At 44.4% G+C, this 21,263-nt stretch overlaps 1 protein-coding gene across 9 annotated transcripts; it reads right to left on the bottom strand.

The window, feature by feature from the left end:
- Positions 1 to 1,805: 1,805 nt before the first annotated feature.
- Positions 1,806 to 21,142, bottom strand: LOC106610266 (general vesicular transport factor p115). Of its 9 annotated transcripts, XM_045722821.2 has the most exons (28): positions 20,883 to 21,142; positions 18,433 to 18,519; positions 17,067 to 17,131; positions 16,785 to 16,861; positions 16,397 to 16,408; positions 16,087 to 16,140; positions 14,991 to 15,091; positions 14,633 to 14,735; positions 14,287 to 14,342; positions 13,902 to 14,022; positions 13,477 to 13,655; positions 13,152 to 13,292; positions 12,919 to 13,007; positions 12,674 to 12,828; positions 12,239 to 12,444; positions 11,544 to 11,564; positions 10,994 to 11,008; positions 9,318 to 9,428; positions 8,844 to 8,962; positions 7,588 to 7,769; positions 7,227 to 7,348; positions 6,207 to 6,345; positions 5,750 to 5,934; positions 5,399 to 5,467; positions 5,198 to 5,296; positions 4,879 to 4,983; positions 3,872 to 4,087; positions 1,806 to 3,534 (listed from the first exon to the last, which is right to left on the bottom strand). In XM_045722821.2, the coding sequence occupies exons 1-28, from the start codon at positions 20,952 to 20,954 to the stop codon at positions 3,430 to 3,432; spliced, it is 3,006 nt and encodes a 1,001-aa protein (XP_045578777.2). In that variant the 5' UTR covers positions 20,955 to 21,142; the 3' UTR covers positions 1,806 to 3,429. The 9 variants fall into 9 exon arrangements, with proteins under 9 accessions (XP_045578777.2, XP_045578779.2, XP_045578781.2 ...); XM_045722823.2 differs by lacking the exon at positions 10,994 to 11,008; XM_045722825.2 differs by lacking the exon at positions 16,087 to 16,140.
- Positions 21,143 to 21,263: the final 121 nt, after the last annotated feature.

The following is a 21,263-nucleotide window of genomic DNA, read 5'->3' as shown; positions in this document are numbered from 1 at the left end:
GGTACACTGTAACGTCATGATGATTTATGAACAGAGGGAGAGAACACTGAAGGGAACATTTCAAAGAATAGGGTGATAATAGGTAGGTAGTCTAAAGCAGGGAACAACCCTCACAGACTAGACCTAGAACACGTGTATGGGTTATCATTATCTTGTCCCATGTGTCTGAGAACATCTCATGTAGGTAGGAGAAGTGCTCATCACTTGTGTGTTGTTGTCAGCGGGGCACATTGTACACACACATGCTCAAATATGGATTTTTGTGTGTTACTGTGCATGAACATTTAATTCTCAACAGCCATGCATGTTATTCCAAGTGGATGACATTATGGGCTGTACAAACTATGAATGGTAGTGTCATGCTCAGTAACAGCCAATAACTCAACATGGAACACCTACCTCACAGGAACACATTCATAATGACGTCATATTTATTGGGTGTGTTCTTGGGTTCATACTGCACAATCCTTTTCAATTTAAAAGGTCTCTCTGTAGCATCACGGCTGAACTTAGTCTCTCTACTGTAGAGAGAGTAATGTTTCTTGTCATAAAAATATACCCAAGTGCTATGATACGTAGGGCATTACATATGATTTACCGACAGCCTAAGGTATGGAATATCCAGTGTAGCGAATGTCATAATTCACAGATGTATCATTTTCAAATGTTCTGTGTCCTTTTTCACACTTTCACAAAAAGCAGGGGTGTCATTTGTGTATTTCTTGAACATGATTTAGTTGGCATTACCTTCCCCTAATCAACACTATAATTTGAAGGGTTGAACCAGGACTCTGCTGCATGCAGACCATTTGTCAAGGAAAGTAAAATAAGAACAATCTTCCTATGATATTTGGAACAACTTTAAAAAGACCTTCAAATCTAGGCCTTTGCTGTCTCAAAGACTGGGGGGGTATGACGCTCACACTACAATAAGCTTATTACATAACCATAGTTCTTCTATTCATTTAATTAAAACTGATACAGTACAGTTTAAGAGAGGGCAAACATATGAACCTGTATAATAACACCTCTGTCCTTGAACAGTTTCCATTCTAAAATGTGTTCCACATCAACTTGTTCCCTCCTACATTACCGTTTTACGACTACACAGTTCGGACTATACATTTTTCTTGGATATTATGAAAACACTGTAAATGTAGCACACCACTCACTGTGCAGACCTGAATCCTTTGTTATCTTGTTACCTACTGCTCTCCCGCCATAATAAAAATCATTCTGCAGAGAAGATACAGTACTACTGTCACAACCTCAGCCTGTGTGTAATATATATGTGTGTGTGTCTCTGCTACATTCACCCAGCCCTCAGAGTCAATGGGATGGAAAGTCAGGGAGTGTGCCTGCTGCCTACCTTGGTAACTGGGCCCAGCGCTGTGGAAACATGGCAGGTAAGGTATTTACAGAATAGGAGGAGCAGAGTAGATAGCCTCTGGTGCTTCACCAGAACCAGATTGTATTATCTGCCTTCCAGGAAGCATTCCCCTCACTTTGTGGGACAATATTTGAAATACTGATAGTCTGGATGAAGTTTCCCCATATGAAATTAAGAATTGTCTGTCAATCAACTGAAATACTAATGGGTTAAGGCCGGATGAGGTCATCCTATATGAAATTACCCTAATGATGTGCCAATCAACTGAAAATGTGAGGCATGAAGGATGTGGTATTCTAATGAATCTGTGCGGTCCAATACTGTAAATTAAACAATATATATATTGTATCTTACCAATATATATGCATCTTACCAACCAAGGAAAACAAGGAAGAAACAAACAAGGAAACAAAGGTGCAGTTAATCAAAAACTGAAACTTTATGCAGATACCAGACACAAACAATGGCACTGTTCAAATTAGGGGTTTAGATTTGGATGTCATTGTGACTGAAATTCAATATTGCAAAAGCTAATTATTTTCAATTCTTTCCCTAGTAATGCGATAGAAACTCCATATTCCAAATATTGAAGTACTGTAGTGTTTCTTTTAGCCCGCAATCGTAACTGAAATGCTCAATAGGGAAACAGAGCACATCAATTTGGATTTCAGGCTATTTTCTCCTAGTTTATAATTTTACTAAAGCGCTTCACACCAAAACTGTGAAATTCATTAGAGCTATAAAGTGAAATACATTTTTACATCTCATTCGTCAAACACCAAAAGTTCCAAAGCGGAACCCAGATGGATGGTCAATATTTCTTATATCAACAATTACGGTCAAACGTCTCTATTCAGAATCAGTATGTCTTCACACAAAGAATTCACCTAGGTATAAGGCTAATGTAATATGTATACAACCAATAGGCAAAAATATGAGGAAACTTTTAAGTCTTTAAAATAACAGGCAGAAACCAGCCCTGTGGGTTTATAGAGCTACTTTAGTAGTTTAGTTGGTTTAAATGTGAAATGTTGGTTTAAAAAGTTCAGCTACTTCTTAAGTTAACACCACCATTGAAATTACATAAAAAGTGAAATGGAAAATTCCTCTTGTGTTTTCAACTATGAAACAGATTTAGTCAAAGTGTATAGTAAGTATTCACAAGTATTCCTACAAGCTGTACAGATTCATAGATAATTTTATTCATTTCAATGTGGCTCATAAATTACACAACAATCACACAGAGAAGCTGGATGTCAGGTCAGGACTTGACATAAAAGTTGCAAAAATATCTCTTTTACATCTTTTTCTATCATCAGCGAACGTTGCAGCATATTGCAGAGCAGTACTGTAGCTGAGGGGTCAAACTCATATTGGAAACAGTTCTGATAGAACACTGACTGAACATATTGAACTGAACTGCGGTGCCAAGAGGGAGAGTGTATACACAGATAAATTGGGGGGGGGCGGGCAATCGAGGAAGTTGAGCCTCAAGGACCCTACAGTGCAGTTACCACGAAAGAGGCATCCGTTCGTCCGACTGCTTGGTGTCCGTACATCCGTCCGTCTTTGCCGTCCATTATTTTCTCTAATTGCGCTCGTTCTTCAGAGTGACGACATTGTGTGGTAAAGTCGAAACTAAGCCTGGTTATTGAATCGATAACTGCATAGGCCTAACATGGCGCTACCGTAGCAGAAACAAAGAGGCTTGAAATGCATGAAGAAGTGTCTCTCTGGGCTGTTTATGTGGTAGAAGATGGCAGAGATGAACACACTGAGAAAGTCATTTCTTTGGAAGGGGGGGGGGGGGGGATCTTTGTCACCATCTTGTAATAAAATGATCTAGACATTAAAATGGATGACGCGATCGAGGGATGAAGGGAGGGGTGGAGTAAAGAAGAAGGTAGCATGGTGGGTTGGAGCGATAGAGAGAGCAATCCATCTAGTCCCATTCTTCCATTTTTCTAATAGTGTATTAGAACAACATGGCTAATGCAGCAATGTCTTTGTTGCCTTTAGTCTACCAGATTTCCATCCCTCTAGAACTCTCTAGTCATTGTTCTCTTCATCCTCCTCCTCATCATCGTCGTCGTCGCATCTTCACCGAATTGGTCCCTGGCGTCTAGCTCATCTTCGTCTTCAATCTGTGAGGAGAGGGTCACATTCTAACTAGGGCACAGGGAGTACAGGGACAGTAGGGCTAGCTGGTTAGGACGACAAGTTATGTCCTCATTCATTCAACTACTACACAGGCAGAATGACTTATCACAGCTCTCCAGGAAACCAGCCCTACATGTAACAATGAAATATTAAATATTAGCTTAATCTAAAACCTCACAACAGCCAACTAACCTAACATGATCTACCTCCACTAAAACCACAATAATAACCTAAACCTTTGAACCTCTGAGGCGGAGGATCTTCCTCTGTAGTTTGAGAACACGGTCTAGATCTACAATAGGAACAGATGGTTTCTCCTACCGTCTCTCCCAGGTCTCTGAGACGTTGCTTGAGGTTGAGGATCTTCTGGTCCTGGTCGGCCAGCAGCATGAGGAGGTCGTCCTGCTCCTTCTTGGACTCCTGCACCTCCTGCTGCAGCTTGGTCTTCTCCGTCTGCTCGATGGCCACCGTGCTCTGGGCCGACGCCAACTGCTGCTCCAGCCCCGCATGGCCCTCCCTCAGGCCCCGACACTCCTCCTGGAGGGGGAGAAGAGAGCGAGGTGAGAGAGAGGTAGGACAGCTAACAAGGAAGGGCATGGCTTCAACATGGCTGTCTGACCAAAAACATTAATAATTCAACTGCATCAGATGATGGTTTTTTTTCTTCACTAGCGTTAGAGAGAGGAAGGGGATGTCACATACATGAAGGTCATACTTAAGATGTTGAATAATTGAGAGGTTTCACAACGTCTCAGCTCACATTTAGCTGGTAACAGTCACGAGTCAGTTACTAATGGGCTGATATCACAGGAAGCCCAATTCTGATCTTTGTCTCACTAACTGTTTTTTTCACCAATCAGATCAGCTCTGAAAAAGATCTGATGTGATTGGTCAAAAGACCGATTAGTGGAAAAAAGATCAGAATTGGGTGTAAGGCAGCCCTGGAGTCAGGCTAACACGAGAAGTTTATTCAGCGAGGTGAAACTTCCAGAATGTTGCAGATAGAAATGCAATGTAAGTATAGAGCTGACATGACCCTCTAGTCTACAAAACAGACCATCAGGTTGTTCTATACTCCTCAAACTCAACTCTGGACCTTGAAAACAGCTCCACTGCATTTTTTCATTGTTCCCCTCTAATCAGAGACTGATTTAGACCTGGGACACAAGGTGGGTGTAATTAAGAGGTAGAACAGAAAACCAGCAGGTTCAGAATCTTGTAGGGTAAGAGTGGAGTACCCCTGTTCAATACATTTGTATCTGAATGCTGCTCACTTCTGAACAGACAGCAGCTACCTACAGAGATGTGAGGTGGTGATAGTCCAGTACCTTAAGTCTCTCTGTCTCGGTGGTCTGAGCAGCCAGCCTGCTCTCCAGTTCAGATACTTTAACTGTGTCTGCCGAGCTCTCACTGCTGGAGGCCGGGGCCGAGGACTGATAGAGGGGGAAGTGAGAGCGATAGAGAGACTAGTTACCTCTCTGTACTAAGTGCAGTGGTCATAACATATACATTAATGCATACCAAAATGGAAAATATGGACCAAAGAACTTTCTGGGGGGGGTTGGAGTAAAGTGTGAAAGACCATGTTTGTATGTAACAGCCTTAAGACGTCTCAAGACACGGTGATGGCTGGGTCTGAGTTCTCACCACGGCCTCAGCTCTCCTGATGAGCTCCTGTCTCTCTGTCTGCAGCTGGCTGATCTCTGCACACTGAGCCTGGACACGACTCCTCAACGACTCCACCTCCTGGTGGGAACAACCAGCAGTAACTCCATCATCAGTATAATATCTCTATGTAACTATACTCATGTCTGTTCTACACATGTCCTGTCTGTGGTTGGGTCTTACCCCGAGAAGATCTGTGTTGTCGGACCCTCCCGCTCCACCTTCTGCTGTCTGTGCTGCTGCCCCGCACCGCTACAAGACATCACAACCATTACAACTATTACAACAGGAAGTGGTCAACGGCTGAGACGTCCTATCTGAAATGATAAAGCAGCACTCAGATATCATCAACCACCATTCAGATCTACTAACACACAAAAGATCATTAAATCAGTCGGTCATTCTTCAGGTCCATCTTGTCCAGTTCCAGTAACATCCATGATACATGACATTTATACAGAACTCATCCACACAGGGAGGGATAACCCAAAGACATTTTTCTGATATGTGATTCACCCCCCCCCAAACACACACCAGTGTGTTGATGAGTGAGTCCTTGTCACTGAGCTGTGTGTGTTGTAGTGTGTGTTGTCTGCGGAGCTCCTCCACCTCCTCTCTGAGCTGGCTCAGCTCCTCTGAGTGGAGCCCGTTAACGTGAGCTCCCTCTCCCTGGCTGGAGGACAGACCCTGGCTGGAGGACAGACCCTGGCTGTCTTTACCTGGACACAACACACAGTCATTATCACATCTACAATCCTATTTATAAATCAGCAAGTGCAGTCGCAACAAGTCTGCATCAGTAATACGTCTCAGTTTCCACTACCATTATAGACTGTGTCAATTCCATGTGCCACTATGAACAATTCCATGTGCCTAACCCCCCCCCCCCCCAATCATTAGCAATTTAGCCAAGAACGATGTTGCTCTCTTGTTTTCCAATGGATTGAGGTGCCATTTTTTCACTGTGTAATACCAGGTTATCCTACAGTACCTAGTTTCAGCTTGAGGATGTTGTACTGGTCTTTGTGTTGCTGGATCTGGGACTGCTGCTGTATGATCTGGTTGTGCATCTGTTCACTGTTCAGAGACAGGGTGGAAACCTGCTCCCTCAGCTCCTGGATCTGGGTGTCCTGGTTGAGAGATGACAGACACTTCTTTAATGACAAGAGACATTGGCCAAAACACACAACTAGACCTTTCAGGGTAACGGGATAGGTCCGTTGAATATTTTATGAAATGGGTTGTGTGGTTGTGGCCCGGCGAGTGTACCTTACTGTAATAGTTTTCCATTAAAATGGACAAAAATAGCTTTTTAGCAAAAAAAAACGATTTCTCAAGCAAGAATTTAGCGAGGACTGTCTGGGAGTAGTCCGAGTGTGGTTTGGAAAACTGAAAACTAGCTGTTATTGGCAGAGAGGTTTGGAACTCTTTGTTATTGCTCTATTAAACAATATAAGTTAGCGCCTGGTGATGTCACCAGGCAAGCCAAAACTACCGCCCATGCAAAGCTGCTGATTAGAAGGTCCTGTGCAGACTGCATTTTCAACCAGGAAACTACCAGGAAATAACACTGATCAAACGTTTTCACACTTATACAGTGTTAGTTTCATCAGCTGTTGTAAAATATGATATAAAACACAGGGGGAAAAATGCATTTTGAATGCAAGCGGCCTTTGAGTGTAGAGGGTGTATATAAACTTGTGATGCTTGAAAGCATGGCGAGTCGGTTTCTGATGCGTGTGTGTGTGTGTAGAAAGCCAGTATGTGGGTTTGCGGACAGACTAGAATGAAAGGCGGCAGGTGTGTCGGACAGAAAATATCTGTAGGGTTCAAAAAGTACTCGCACTCAAAACCATGACAAGGAATAACCCAAGGAGGGGTTATAGTATGATTCATTTAATCCACGCTCAAAAGAATACAAAAAGTGAAGGTGCAACGTGCTAATGAAGATTTTAGAACAGAAACAGGGCATCCGTTTCAGCGTTACGCCTAACAGTGTGAGGCCAGTTACCTGATCTCTGATGAGATCTTTGTACTGGATGACGATGCTGTCGTGTTGCTCCAGAGTCTTCTTCACCTCCTCCTCCTTCTTCTCCTCCTCGCTCGTCTTGTGGACCGCTTTCGTTATCACACCTGTGGACGGACACACACACAATTAACAGTGGTGAAACCACCCAAGAGAAGAGAAAAGAAGACACCAACACAAACAGAGTTTTGATTTGTGGTTCTGGTTGTACTTGGCTTAGGGTCAAATCAAAGTTCATTGGTTGCGTACACTGATTTGAAGATGTTATCGCAGGTGCATCGAAATGCTTGAGGTTGTGGTTGTATTTCGGTTAGGTTATGGTTAAATGGAGGTTACTTTTGCCAACCTTCCAGTTCTTTGACCAGCTTGGTGAACTCGTGGTCGAACAGCATCTGTTCAGGGGAGGGGAAGACGGGCTGGGGCTTCTGTGCAGCGCGGGAGTACAGCTCGTGTTTAGTGACGAAGCCCAGCTTCTCCACAAAGTTCTCCTTCCCAATGCGCTTCTCGATCAGCTGCTTCAGCTTCTCTCTGGGGGAAGACAAGACAGGCAGGGTTAGCATGAAGGGAAGGAAAAGGGGGATACCTAGTCAGTTGCACAGCTGAACGCATTCAACAGACATGCGTCTTCCGCATTTATATCAACCCCTCTGAATCTGGCAGCTCATAGTTCTTGTTCTCATTGTAGTGGCATCACTGTGTGCTGTAACTGCTGGTGTAGAGTGACGAGGTGTAGAAAGGCTGTGTGTATGAGAGAACCCGGGCTCAAATAGGGTTTGGACTTTTGAAGCTATTCTAATATTGGTTCCAAGTTCAATCAAACAAGCATTTGAAAATACTATTTGAACCCGGGCCTAGTATGAGAGGGTACGCGTTAATATTTGGGTAGCAGATGTCATACTTGATCTAGTTCTCACTGCGGTTATGAGAGTGAAAGAGGATGCATTAGTATGAGGGTTAGAACGTTCTACTTGGTGTAGTTATGAGGGTCGTAGTTAGATATAACTACACCAAGTAGTACAAGGGTCGCAGTTAGATGTCCTACTTGGTGTAGTTATTATGAGGGTCGCAGTTAGATGTCCTACTTGGTGTAGTTATTATGAGGGTCGTAGTTAGATGTCCTACTTGGTGTAGTTATTATGAGGGTCGCAGTTAGATGTCCTACTTGGTGTAGTTATTATGAGGGTCGCAGTTAGATGTCCTACTTGGTGTAGTTATTATGAGGGTCGTAGTTAGATGTCCTACTTGGTGTAGTTATTATGAGGGTCGTAGTTAGATGTCCTACTTGGTGTAGTTATTATGAGGGTCGTAGTTAGATGTCCTACTTGGTGTAGTTATTATGAGGGTCGTAGTTAGATGTCCTACTTGGCGTAGTTATTATGAGGGTCGTAGTTAGATGTCCTACTTGGTGTAGTTATTATGAGGGTCGTAGTTAGATGTCCTACTTGGTGTAGTTATTATGAGGGTCGTAGTTAGATGTCCTACTTGGTGTAGTTATTATGAGGGTCGTAGTTAGATGTCCTACTTGGCGTAGTTATTATGAGGGTCGTAGTTAGATGTCCTACTTGGCGTAGTTATTATGAGGGTCGTAGTTAAATGTCCTACTTGGTGTAGTTCTCCAGAGAGTTGTCGTTGTAGTAGATGCAGATACCCAGTAGGAGGGCACACAGGCCCTGCACCAGCCTCTCATCCTCCCCCAGGTTCTCGGAGATCTGACCTGTCAGCTACAGGGCACCAGGGGTCAAGGGTCACAGCAACATAGGGGATTTAATGGCAACAAGGCCTTTCTCAAGACAATTTTCAATGAAACAATGCACTCGTGCATACATTGGCATCCCCCGTGTAGCGTTGATCTCTCTTATTCTCTTAGCAACACAAGACATAGGGCCTCACAAACATCCATGCAACAATGTATGCAATATCCATCACTATCCTGTATGTGGTGAACGAACACAGAGAGGAGTTAGTTATACGACAGACTGCACTAACAGGCTAATAGTTGATATTCCAGCCATCAGAGTAAAAGGAAGTACAATAGAACAGTGATGTTGAGCTACTTGGTTTATTGAAGGAGGATACGAAGGGGACGTTCTCCTGGTTGTGCAGGAAGTGTGTGACGGCGATGGGACAGTTACTGATCCAGGTACACAACAGCATGAGTAGACCGACCCGCGTCTGCACTTTACTGCCCTGTGGATGAGACGCACACACACACACAAAGTCTTAAGAAACACACTCACAAATAGGGGTGAGTAAAAGGTATTGAACATGAACATTGTGTACAGAGCCTGTTGATGGCCTGGGATCCAGGACTTCAACCACTCAGTAAAACACGACTCATGTAAGGTTTAGTCTCGTGCTGGACCACATCCTGGTCTCTGTGTCAGAACAGAACTCCTCCTCAACATGGAGAGTAAATTCATTTAGCTGGGTTCAATTCAAACGTCTGTCCCCCCACATTATAATGAGGGATGTCTTATTTTTCCTGGTTTAGACAACTTGTCATTGCGTCTCCTTTTGTCCAATTAATCAGTCTCCTGAATATCTCCAGACGACACGTTTGATTTAAACCAACCAAATAAAACAGCATTTTAAGGGCCAACAAAATGAACTGATATTTCTAAACTATTCCCAACAGACATTTAAGGTTGAATAGGAACTTTACAATATAACTTGATGTCACGGACACTGAAATTAGGAACATTGTGTGCTGGTAGCTACAATAAAAATGCAATTTTGTTGGCACATGGTCAACTTTTGAATTGTATTTTTCCCTTTTGAGTTCTGTTGGGAAAAACAACATTGTATCTAGCAGTTATGCAGGAAATACCATGTTATAAATGTTTCAAGAGTACCACGTTAGTGACTTCAATGCAGACCGTTAGTAACTAATAAAGTTATTCAAATACAAAGGAACAAAATCTAAAAATGAACATTATTAATAAACCAGGGTTAGGTTAGGTCAACCATGCAGTGAATTTCATAGGATGACCCGAGTTAGTTCAGATCCTGTTAAAAACAACTCTTTCAGGACCCTTAAGTGTTCAACAATATGTTACTATAGCAACGGCCTTGGTTACCATCACTACCTGCACCACAAAAGGATGATGCAACTCCTCTGCAGCTTAGCTAAGCAGGTGATACAACAGGACTGATGAAAATGTGACTGCATGGAAGGAATATAATAGAATATTGGCACATTCGTCATCCTCTACACAATCCACAAGAGCCCAAATATGACTACTTAGACATTCACATACAAAAATAACTAAGATATAAAGCTAACGCACAGCTGCTAAATGTAGCTGACAACACATGCAAAGCTAAAGCCTCTGTGTAGTGAGTCTTTAGGAATGGCGACCACAAAAGAGAAACAGATAATAATGATAATAATAAAGTGGCTTTACAGTATCCATGCATGGTCATGGGAATAATGAAAAAAGGTTTGTTGGCTTAATGATATGCAGTGAGTGATGGGCACTATTAAGTTACCGCACGTAAACTGCATAGTTCAGGCATGTTTGTGTGCCGAAAGGCACCATATTCCCTATATAGCGCACTACTTTTGACCAGAGCCCTGGGCTGTGTACTATAAAAGGAAAAGCGTGCCATTTGGGAGGCAATGCAGACCTCTCCTGTTGTGAGGGCGATGAAGGGTGTGAGAAAGGAAAGTGGGTTCATTCCAAATGGAGGTCAGTAAGTGACTATAAATAGTAAGGATGACATGGCATACTATCAAACCATAAGTAAATCACCTTTTCAGATTTCGCCTCCAATGGTGACGTAATGCAAAAAACACCAAATGTTTGAGAAAGGGGGGCAGGAGGAGAAAAAAGGGGGAACACAAATGATCACAATAGTTAATTGGAGAATCTTTGGCCCCGGGTGAAACGCTAAGTTTTATAACGGATAGTGCTGCCACCTAGAGTACAGGAGGAGAAACACCAGTGGTGAAAATAATAATGTCAGTAACCCCTCTCACAACAGATCAATAGAGGAACAGACAGAGTTCCGCAGTGGTTGCTGCATCCGTCCAGGACAGTCAAGTCCCCATAGAACGGACACAGCAAGGGGGTCAAGAGTCAAAGCACGGGCTTATGGGAGTTGGGGGGGAAGGGTCAGTACCAATATAGAACTCGACAAACAGGTGAGATAGGCAAACACAAAGAGGGCTGGAGGCACCAAAACACAACAAAACAGGAAAGCCAAAACATAACCCCCAACGTAAGGAACATATAGAAGGATCCTGCTGATGCCAAAGCCAAACCATGACAGACAGGTGCTGCCCACACCCCAGATACTCACCCTCCGGTCGATCTTATCCCCCTGCAAAACCACAACAACCTTCCTTACGTGACACTTGGCAACTTCACACACAAGCAACAGGTTGACTGTCTGAGAACCACTCCCCACTACTGTGGTCGGGTCCCAAATGACAGCCTATTCAAAGGTAGTGCACTGTAAAGGGAATAGGGTGCCATTTGGGAGCCATACCATGACAAAGGTGACCTGAAAACCTGGAGTGACAAATGATCAACTATTTGAATCTAAGGCAATATTTTCAACCAGACAGAGACACCTTTCAACCAGACAGAGACACCTTTCAACCAGACAGAGACACCTTTCAACCAGACAGAGACACCTTTCAACCAGACAGAGACACCTTTCAACCAGACAGAGACACCTTTCAACCAGACAGAGACACCTTTCAACCAGACAGAGACACCTTTCAACCAGACAGAGACACCTTTCAACCAGACAGAGACACCTTTCAACCAGACAGAGACACCTTTCAACCAGACAGAGACACCTTTCAAATCACCCCTCTGTTGCTTATGTTTCACTAATAAGACTTTCAAAATGGCACTTTTAGTTTTCAAACTAATATTTATTGATCAGCTACACCTACAACTCTCCCGCTATGGTGCTAACCCTTTGGTCCAGTCTGACCGCTCCCCTCACAAAGCATGTTAGCCTGTCTATCTGTCTATGTGGTGTACCTGTGAGAGGATGTTGGTGCACTGCTGCAGCAGGGAGACGGGGGGCTTGCCCAGGCTGGTGGCCAGCTGCACCCGGAGGAGCTGCTCTTTCTGGGTCAGGTTGTCCTGCAGGGCGTGGGCCAGGGCCACTGCAGCACACCAGTTAGACAGGGAGTCAGCTGAGAACAGGCCCCCGCACAACAGCTGGCCCGCCGAGATAGAGTTGGCTGGGGAGGGAGAGAGAGAGCCGGAGGGAGGGGGAATTAAATAATAGATATATGTAGATTATTTATGCCTCCGTTCCACTACATTTTTCCACTAGAAAATAATAAGCAAATAACCTACAGTATATTAGTCATAAGTAACATTTTATTATATGCCATCTACAGCTGTACAGTGTGGTCATAGCTTTGTAATAACACATTCAGTATAGAGGTTCAGTGCAACTGAACTGACCGTCGATGGTGGAGGGCAGTAGGGTGGCTACGATCTCTCCCTGGCCCTTCTGGTTCTTGTAGAGAAAACACTGGAAGCAGTAGAGAACGGCACAACGCAGCACGAACGGCTGCCTCTCGTTGACCATGGACATCAGCAGCACCACTATGGCAGGTCTGGAATCAGGGGATAACCGTTTTTAGAGATGACCTTCACTCTGTGGCTGTGCTATAACTGATTACAGTCCTCTGTCTGGGGGAACTCACCTTGGGGGGTTGGAGGGAGCGTTGACAGATGCAAAGTAGTCCTGGTTGATCTGTGAGCCGCGGATCACCTCCGATACAGTGTTGATGGTCTGAGAGGAGAAAGAAAGAGTGACATAGTGGTACAAACACAAAGCACGCATCAGTATGAACAACAGTAATCACTGATCTAACACAATGAGTAGAATGAAAAGGAAGCCTTTTTGGTCCAGTCCAACAGTCCTCTCCTACGTTACCTCAGTGAGTATGTCAGCAGGCACGCCAGTGGCCATGAGGATGGTGCAGAGCTGCTGCAGCAGGCCACACTGGTACATTGACTTCTGACAACTACTGGTGGCTCCAGGAGAGTTGACTGGGGAGACCATGACTCGCACCAACTGGACCAGAGAAGAGATGGAGAGATGAGACACAGTGCTACGGTCAACATACTCTACACCCCAACCGCCCCCAATCCTGGCCATGCGTGGCACAGTGAACTGCTCTGTCAACTGCTCAGGGCTCAAAACTCCCCTTCTCCCTGAATTTAACGTACCATCAGGACTGTGGTGTGCTGAGTCCTACCTGCAGCATGAGGTGGAGGTTGGTGACCTTCTGGGCGGACCAGCCAGAGTTGTCGTCTCCCACCTCGAACCAGGGCTTCATCCTCTGGATGTAGGAGCCCTCCTTGAAGAAGTTCTGGTTGGAGCTGTTGTTCTTCAGCAGGTTGACGAGCAGCAGGAGACAGTCCTCCACTACGATACCTGGACAGAGAGAAGGTGGAGGGTGGATTTCTGTCAAGAAATGTATGAAGATTTTTGATTTCATCACATAAAATTGTATTTATTAAGAAATGGATTCATTGCCAATTTTCTAGAGTGCAAGTATGGAGGGTGGATGTTGGCTGAAATATGTAATTTTAAATCAAATGTAATCTATTAAGAAATGGATTCATTGATTGCCAATTAGCTTGAGTGTATATATGGCAGTACTCCTCCACTCGACTTTACCTCCATCACTGCTGCCCTCCTCTGTTATGATATCTAGGAGACGCTCGAAAGCGTTCTCAAACGCCACGATCTTCTGGATGGCCGCGTTGCCTTTGGTCAGCTGCTGCAGCAACAGCAGACCCTGAGGGAATACGATCAAAGTAGCTCTGATGTAGTGATCATATATCCAGAGAAACAACAAGCCCAGGTATAAGACCAGCTCGTATGATTTTGGGACGGTTTCCCAGAAACAAGACGTGCTTTTTTTAGTCGAAGGCTTCATCTGTGTCTGGGAAACCGGCCCAATGTCTTGTATCAGCAGAAAGATAAACTAGCAGACTAGCTTGTTCCTGTGGCTTTACGGTCTTACTACTGAAGACCATCTGAAGCAGCAATCAGTACTCACATCATTACGGATGACTTCTCTGGAGTCAGCTAATAGGTCCATCAGTCTAGAAACACCTGCAGGGGAGAGAGACGGACCATTAACAACATACAACTCAGAGAGCAGCCAGGCAAATCAGTCAGAAAATAACTCCACTAATGGTCAAGTACGCTAATTAGTCATATACTCTAGGGAAAGAAATAGACAAGACTAACACGTCTTGTCATACTACTTCACCAGTGAGAGAGAAAAAAGATTGAGAGGATAAATCAAATCACAACAGCTCATTTTGGGTCAGTTGTTGGTGTGGGCTGATGTCAGACAATTCAGCAGCAGCTGATTCCAGGTCATTTGTTAGAGGACTCACCCATTGGGCTGACCAGGATGACGCCCTGGACCTGGTTACACTGGTTCTTCAACAGAGCGGTGAGCAGCTTCACTCCGGGCCACCGCACGTGGAAGTCAAACTCCTGAAACAGGCAGGGAGTCATCGTCACAGGCAGGGAGTCAGTGTCACAGGCATGGTGGGAAATCAATTACATCCTTGTAATCCTGTATATAAGCAGTGCAGATTTTAGGCTTATGCTTAAATCTGAAACCAGCTGGTCTGAAAACCACCACGCACAATGGGTCTCCAGGTCTAGTTAACACCGAGACCATGGGTTAGAGACTACTAGCTTTCATAAAAGACACAAAGTAGATGTTTGGGTCTCTGGTCTGTTTACCTCTAACAGAGTCAGTAGAAGTGTCACGTTCTCAGAGTCGCCGAGGAACTTGTCAGTGAACAGGACTCCCAGGTCTTCTTCCTGCTTCTGGGCGTTCTCATCTGAAAAGGTCAAAGGTCACAAGGTTTAAAGACCTCTGGGTGTGCCATGTTAGGCGGGAAGTAGCCCCGAGACATGGCTACTATACATAGGCAAGGCTGGAGGGAGCCATAGAATAATGCTTGTTCACAGAGATCAATCTCACCTGGGCACTACACCGATGTTTTGATCTAGAAATTACTTGAGCCCGAGTATGAATAGATCTTTATTAAGGAATGATTCGTGAATCTGTGCAGTACCTAGTTCAGACTGACCCTCATGAATAGGACCAGGAGTTTGTCCTCCTGACCATGTGACCTGGCAGGAAAAACTCCAGGTCCTCATCCTACTCATGAACAGGCTTCAGAGAAAGACAGACAGGGGGAGAGATGGAGGGGGTAATTGGGATAGGGGTGTTGATGGTTGTGGGTTGAGGTAGGCTAGCACCAGAGGGGGGTAGGGGGAGAGGAGTTAGCGAGAGGGGAGGTGGTAGGGCACGGTGAATTGGTTCCCATCCAGTCTAAAAGCACACAAAAGTACTGGAGCAGCGCATTATAGACAACACACTCAATCATCTAGGGTTCTAGGCTAAATATAATATTTCACATCAAGAACAACCAGATAATGAGACGTTCTGTAATACTAGAATAACCTCACCACAGTGAACATGGTTTAAAATGTACAACTGTGAGGAAGAGGATGCTTTTGGAATCTAACATTCTTCTTTTGGAATCAAAACCTCTTCGTCCCAACATCCTGTGCAGAGTGATGTGCGTTTGACTAGATATGCTAATTGTGAGGAAAACAAGAAGAGCAATGGGAAGAGAAACGCTGCAGGACAGGAGAGAGGCTGAGGTAGGAGTGCTATTAGTGACATGTTACTACCACCCAGTCATTACTGTATTAAACCATACTTCCCATTCCAACACGTTTTAGTGAGGTTAGTTCAGTTGACTAGTAAGAGTCACCACACCGTGAGGTTTCTGTGGGCTAGTTAGTCTACAGTACTAGTACTGACCAGACACAGGCACGTTCTTATGCTTCCCTGAGAGAGGGGGTGCGGCCGCCATGTCTGTAAGAAGGGGGGAGTGCAAGAGATTTAAGCCCCATCCAAGTCAGACGATTCGACTCGTACACAATACAAATATAGCCCTAGTGTTTGTTAATGGGCTCTGCCAAAGCACTGCATTTCAGACTAACAACCTACTGTGCACCACAGGAGAGCTAGAAATCAAAACAACCCGCGGAGAAGAACGATGCATATCATTTACAAGAAGCGTCGCTAGTGGTTGGGGGGGGGGGACGTCATGCACAAACAAGAGTTTTACCTTCAGATTCGTCTGTAGAGTTATAACATGGAAGAGAAGAGAGAGATGACAATCTTTACATACATTGCAATTAACATCGAGAGAGAGAGAGAGAGAGAGAGAGAGAGAGAGAAAAATGGGGTGAGTGTGGAAGAGGACGACAGGGTCCATTTTGATTTGAAGTCCAATTAATTGGCAGTAATTGAACTCAATTACACATGCAATGGTTACTAGGCCAGGGCTTGCTTGTTGTCATTCAAAAGCATTTTTCCCAAAAAGGAAGAGTGTTTTTGAACATGCAGTTAAAAATAGAGGCTCTGCTCTATGACAAAATACTAAATTATTGACAGTTCTGGGGCCTGTTCACAACCCTCTGTAGAAGAGGACTAGGTTTTTAACACCTAAACACCTTGTTCCTCCTCTTCGTCGTTGCAGATAATATTATAGAGTGTGTCCAAAGCGTAGCCAAGGATTTCAGAGTCCGACCTGCAGAAAATGGGAGGGGTAGGATGTCAACACAACAAGCACTGCTTTCGTCCCCTAAATATTAAGTACTCTTAGCAACGACCGAGCACCATAGAAAACGCTCGCCTTAAATCACCCCACCACACGTTTACAATGTGCTAACGAGGAGCATAGGGCAAGGGATACGTATAAAGCTCTTAATCATAAACACACACACAAAACATACCTGTCAGTTTGCAGTATGTGAACCAGGTGGTCCATAGCCTGAGTGCCAACTTCCAAGCGATATTTCTACAAATCAAAACCAACAATCAAGTCAGGAGAACAGAAAGTGATTGTTTCCCCCTAGGCAGCCCATGGACCAGAGAGGATATGACCTTTGCTTTAACTCAAAGCTATGCCTGTTTTGCCCCAGTGCTCCCCCTAACTGTTGATATACCGCCCGTGTCTGCATGAACAACACACGTTTTAGCTCCACACATGACCTTAGGCAGAAGTATAATACATTCTGAAAGCAGAGTTAAATAACAGAACAGTGGTTTGCTTTGTGCCATCTCTGATGTGATAAGACAAACCTGTGTGATTAGTTACCCCTCAACGTTGAGTAGAATCTACTGGGGACAAACAGAGCTAATGCAATTCAACAACTCCCAGCTCTAGCTGGTCTGTTTCTCTGGCTAGCTTTGTTTTTCCCTGGTCTGTGTCTGTGTGTGACCCCATGCCCCTAAACCCTTTATTCATGCCTGATAAACTCATTACTCATGGTTGACGAGGCAGCTAGTGGCCAGTCAGTCAGTTATGGCCTAGAGGTCTCTAGACCTTTAATACAGTAGAGAGTAGGGACTGAGGGAAGGAGTCAGGTTTTCAGCAAGGCTGCATGTCAATAATTGTCTTATTTTCCTCAACATTGCTTTTTTAAAGAGAACTGGAGCAGTGAACGCACGGAGCCAACCAATAGGTACCCTCCTTATTCATGGGTTGCACATTGTCACAATAGCGTTTGGAACGTTCATTTTTAAATTTGACCAAAAAAAAGTCATTAGCCCCCGTTCAGAAAGACAACCATCTGTCAGACATCAATATGCTGCGTCATCTGTAAAATGTTGATAACAATGGCAACGATGCGACCAAGTGACAGAGGTGCAACCCATGAATTCCTACATTACCTTTCCCCAGTCGGTCTTTCCTGATCAGTGTATGGAGGAAAGGCGGCGAAATAATGAGGTGATTTAAGAGGATTGAGACTGGGCCCCATCCCAGACTGTTTAGATAGAGCCTGAGGATGTGTACGCATGAGGATGTGTACGCAGAGTGAGGGGTGATAAGGGGATGTGTCCCTGCTCACAAGATAACGAACATCAAAAGAGAACTCCAGCGATGTTCACTTAAAACAATGCACAGGAGAAAAGCTAATATTTAGATAAGGCCTAGGCTCATCATAATCGGCCTCTGCAGCCTCAATGCTTTAACATGCATTTATCAATAATGAGTAACAATTGTCAGTGTAACAATGGTACAATCATGACAACAATGGTGCATCAGCATAACAGTGGTGTAACTATAGAGATTAGTGTAATGCAATTGTCTCCTACCTTTGAGAGCGATTTAAGGGCTCGGACAGCGTCCCTGCGGTCCTCCAGGAGTGTGGAGGAGGCCACGCGGTCACACAGCTTATGGATCTGTGGTTCAATCAAAATAATTCATGGTTAACACAACATGTTAAGGGAAAGGATCTACAGCTGCACCATGGAGAGCATCCTGACTGGTTGCAACACCGCCTGGTATGGCAACTGCTCGGCCTCTGACTGCAAGGCACTACAGAGGGTAGTGCGAATGGCCCAGTACATCACTGGGGCCAAGTTTCCTGCCATCCAGGACCTCTATACCAGGCGGTGTCACAGGAAGGCCCTAAAAATTGTCAGACTCCACTCCAGCCACCTAAGTCATAGACTGTTCTACTGCACGGCAAGCGGTACCGATGCACCAAGTCTGGAACCAACAGGACCCTGACCAGCTTCGACCCTCAAACCATAAGACTTCTAAATAGTTAACCAATAGCTACCAGGACTATCTGCATTGACCCTTTTTGCACTAACTTTTTTGACTCATCACACACACACTGCCATCCTATTACCTAGTCACTTTATTCCTAGGTATATGTACATATCTACATTAATTACCTCGTACCCCTGCACATCAACTCGGTACTGGTACCCCGTGTATAGAGCCAAGTTATCGCTACTCATTGTGTATCAATTATTACATGTTACTGCTTTTCTATTATTTTCTTTCTCTCTACATTGTTGGGAAGGGCCGTGAGTAAGCACTTCACTGTTAGTCTACACCTGTTGTTTACAAAGCATGGGACAAATAACATTTGATTTGGCTGAACTTCGATTGAACACATTGTCCTGAATCTGCAGTGGATGTAAGCCTATGTATCAGTACATGGTTGCATGGGGTGGTAGGTAGCCTAGTGGTTAAGAGCGTTGGGCCAGCAAGCGAAAGGTCGCTGTTTTTTTGCCAGCAACGTGGAGAAAAAAAAAAGAATAATACAATTTTTTTTTTTAAATCAGCCGTTCTGACCTTAGGCAAGGCAGTTAACTCCCAACAACTGCTGCCGATGACGTGGATGTCGACTATGCCAGCCCCCTGTACTTCTCTGACTCAGAGTAGTTGGGTTAAATGAATGGATTCACTTGTGCAACTGACTAGGTATCCCCTATCAAATTGTATTAGTCACATGTGCCGAATACAACAGGTATTTGTATTCGGTGAAATGCTTAAATCAGCCCTGTTGATGTGAATGGGGGCGTGCTCGGCCCTTCGTTTCCTGTAGTCCACGATCAGCTCCTTTGTCTTGCTGGCGTTGAGGGAGAGGTTGTGGTCCTGGCACCACACTGCTGGGTCTTTGACCTCCTCCCTATAGGCTGTCTCCCTCCCTCCTTCTCTACTGCACCTGTTGTCTCAACCGCAATGCTCGGCTATGAAAAGCCAACTGGCATTTACTCATGAGGTGCTGACTTGTTAGACCCTCTACAACCACTGTGATTATTATGTGACCCTGCTGGTCATCTATGAACATCTTGTAGAACATTCTGGTCTTAATGGCCATGTGCTCTTATAATCTCCACCCGCCACAGCGAGAAGAGGACTGGCCAACCCTCAGAGCCTGGTACCTCAAGGTTTCTACCTAGGTTCCTGTCTTTCTAGGGAGTTTTTTCTTGCCACCGTGCTTCTACATCTGCATTGGTTTCTCTTTGGGGTTTTAGGCTGGGTTTCTGTATAAGCCCTTAGTGAAATCTGCTTCTGTAAAAATAGATTTTATTGATTGATTGATTACAGAGATTTATATCTATTACTAATTGATATGCACCATTCAGATTGAAATGCCCTCTTTTGATAGTGGCCTGAGATGTCACACACATTCTCTTGTTCGGCAAGGGTTAAGGGACTTAAATATGTCACTGTCAGCAGCCCCTCCCAGCAGAGATCCATTCACAACCAATGGATTCACGTGGAATTTGGCTGTATTTTTGGTTTGTGAACTGCAATCCAAGTAGCCATATAGTCTCTCCCAGATGACAGTAAACAGTTGGATGGACGCAAAGCATGTAAACTATCACTTACGAAGACATCTGCTCATTTAGTGGCAGCCGGTCATGTCAAGCGTTTTCTTCCCTAAAACGCTGATAGATCAAGAATATGAGCAGGCTACACACGTTCAATTGTTCAATTGTTATCCTGTGCCAATTAGGCTAAGCAGCTTAGCTAGCTAGCTCTGCAGAAATGTTTGCGTCAATCACTGTATTGATTGACACATTGTGTCTGTGCTCGTGAAACTGGTCGTAAAGTGAGTGCACTGTTACAAGGCCTACACCGGTCTTTCAGCCTGGAAAACGTGAAAGTTAACTCTTTTGCGTGTCTGGTAACTATTAGTTACACACACACCTTGTCCTAAGTTTCGGTCCACCAGGTTGTGTGTGTTTGTGACATTAGCTAACTTGTTAGCCTAGCATGCTAGACGAGTTTCGTTTCTCACCGTCTCCGCTCCAGTCGGCTGTGGCCCCGCGGGTTGTCCACCCATCACTCCCCTGAAGAAATTCATTGTCATCGACGTCCTCTTGGGGATTTGTTCGCAATTCCAACAGTCTTAAAGAAACTTTGAAATGGTTTCTGCCGTGATGGGTCTTGTGTAATAATGTAAAAGCGCCTAAATGTTGATTTTTACACTGTACACAACCTATTGGACCGACCCCGGAAATTGAGTGACATTTAGCCAATGCGCAAGCGTCGAGACGTGGCGCTACGTGGCTGATCAGAGGACAAGTGCCTAATTTTTTTAAGGAAAATGAGATTCTACCACACCGCCACTTATGTAAAATGTGTGTATTCTATATACGATTATTTTCAAAACATTCAC

Source organism: Salmo salar, chromosome 08, assembly GCF_965601325.2.
Source record: "Salmo salar chromosome 08, fSalSal1, whole genome shotgun sequence".
NCBI lineage: Eukaryota > Metazoa > Chordata > Actinopteri > Salmoniformes > Salmonidae > Salmo > Salmo salar.
The sequence above is the reverse complement of the archived record's forward strand: the minus strand, read 5'-3'. Positions and strand labels throughout refer to the sequence as shown.

Bases quoted from the DNA above. Each gene is read 5' to 3' on its own strand.
- LOC106610266 (XM_045722821.2), bottom strand. From the start codon at position 20,954: ATGACAATGAATTTCTTCAGGGGAGTGATGGGTGGACAACCCGCGGGG. The intron at 17,132-18,432 runs GTAGGAGACAAT...TTTGATTTGTAG, and splicing joins CCCTTAAATCGCTCTCAAAG to AAATATCGCTTGGAAGTTGG. The intron at 5,297-5,398 runs GTAAGACCCAAC...TGTTCCCACCAG, and splicing joins ACAACACAGATCTTCTCGGG to GAGGTGGAGTCGTTGAGGAG.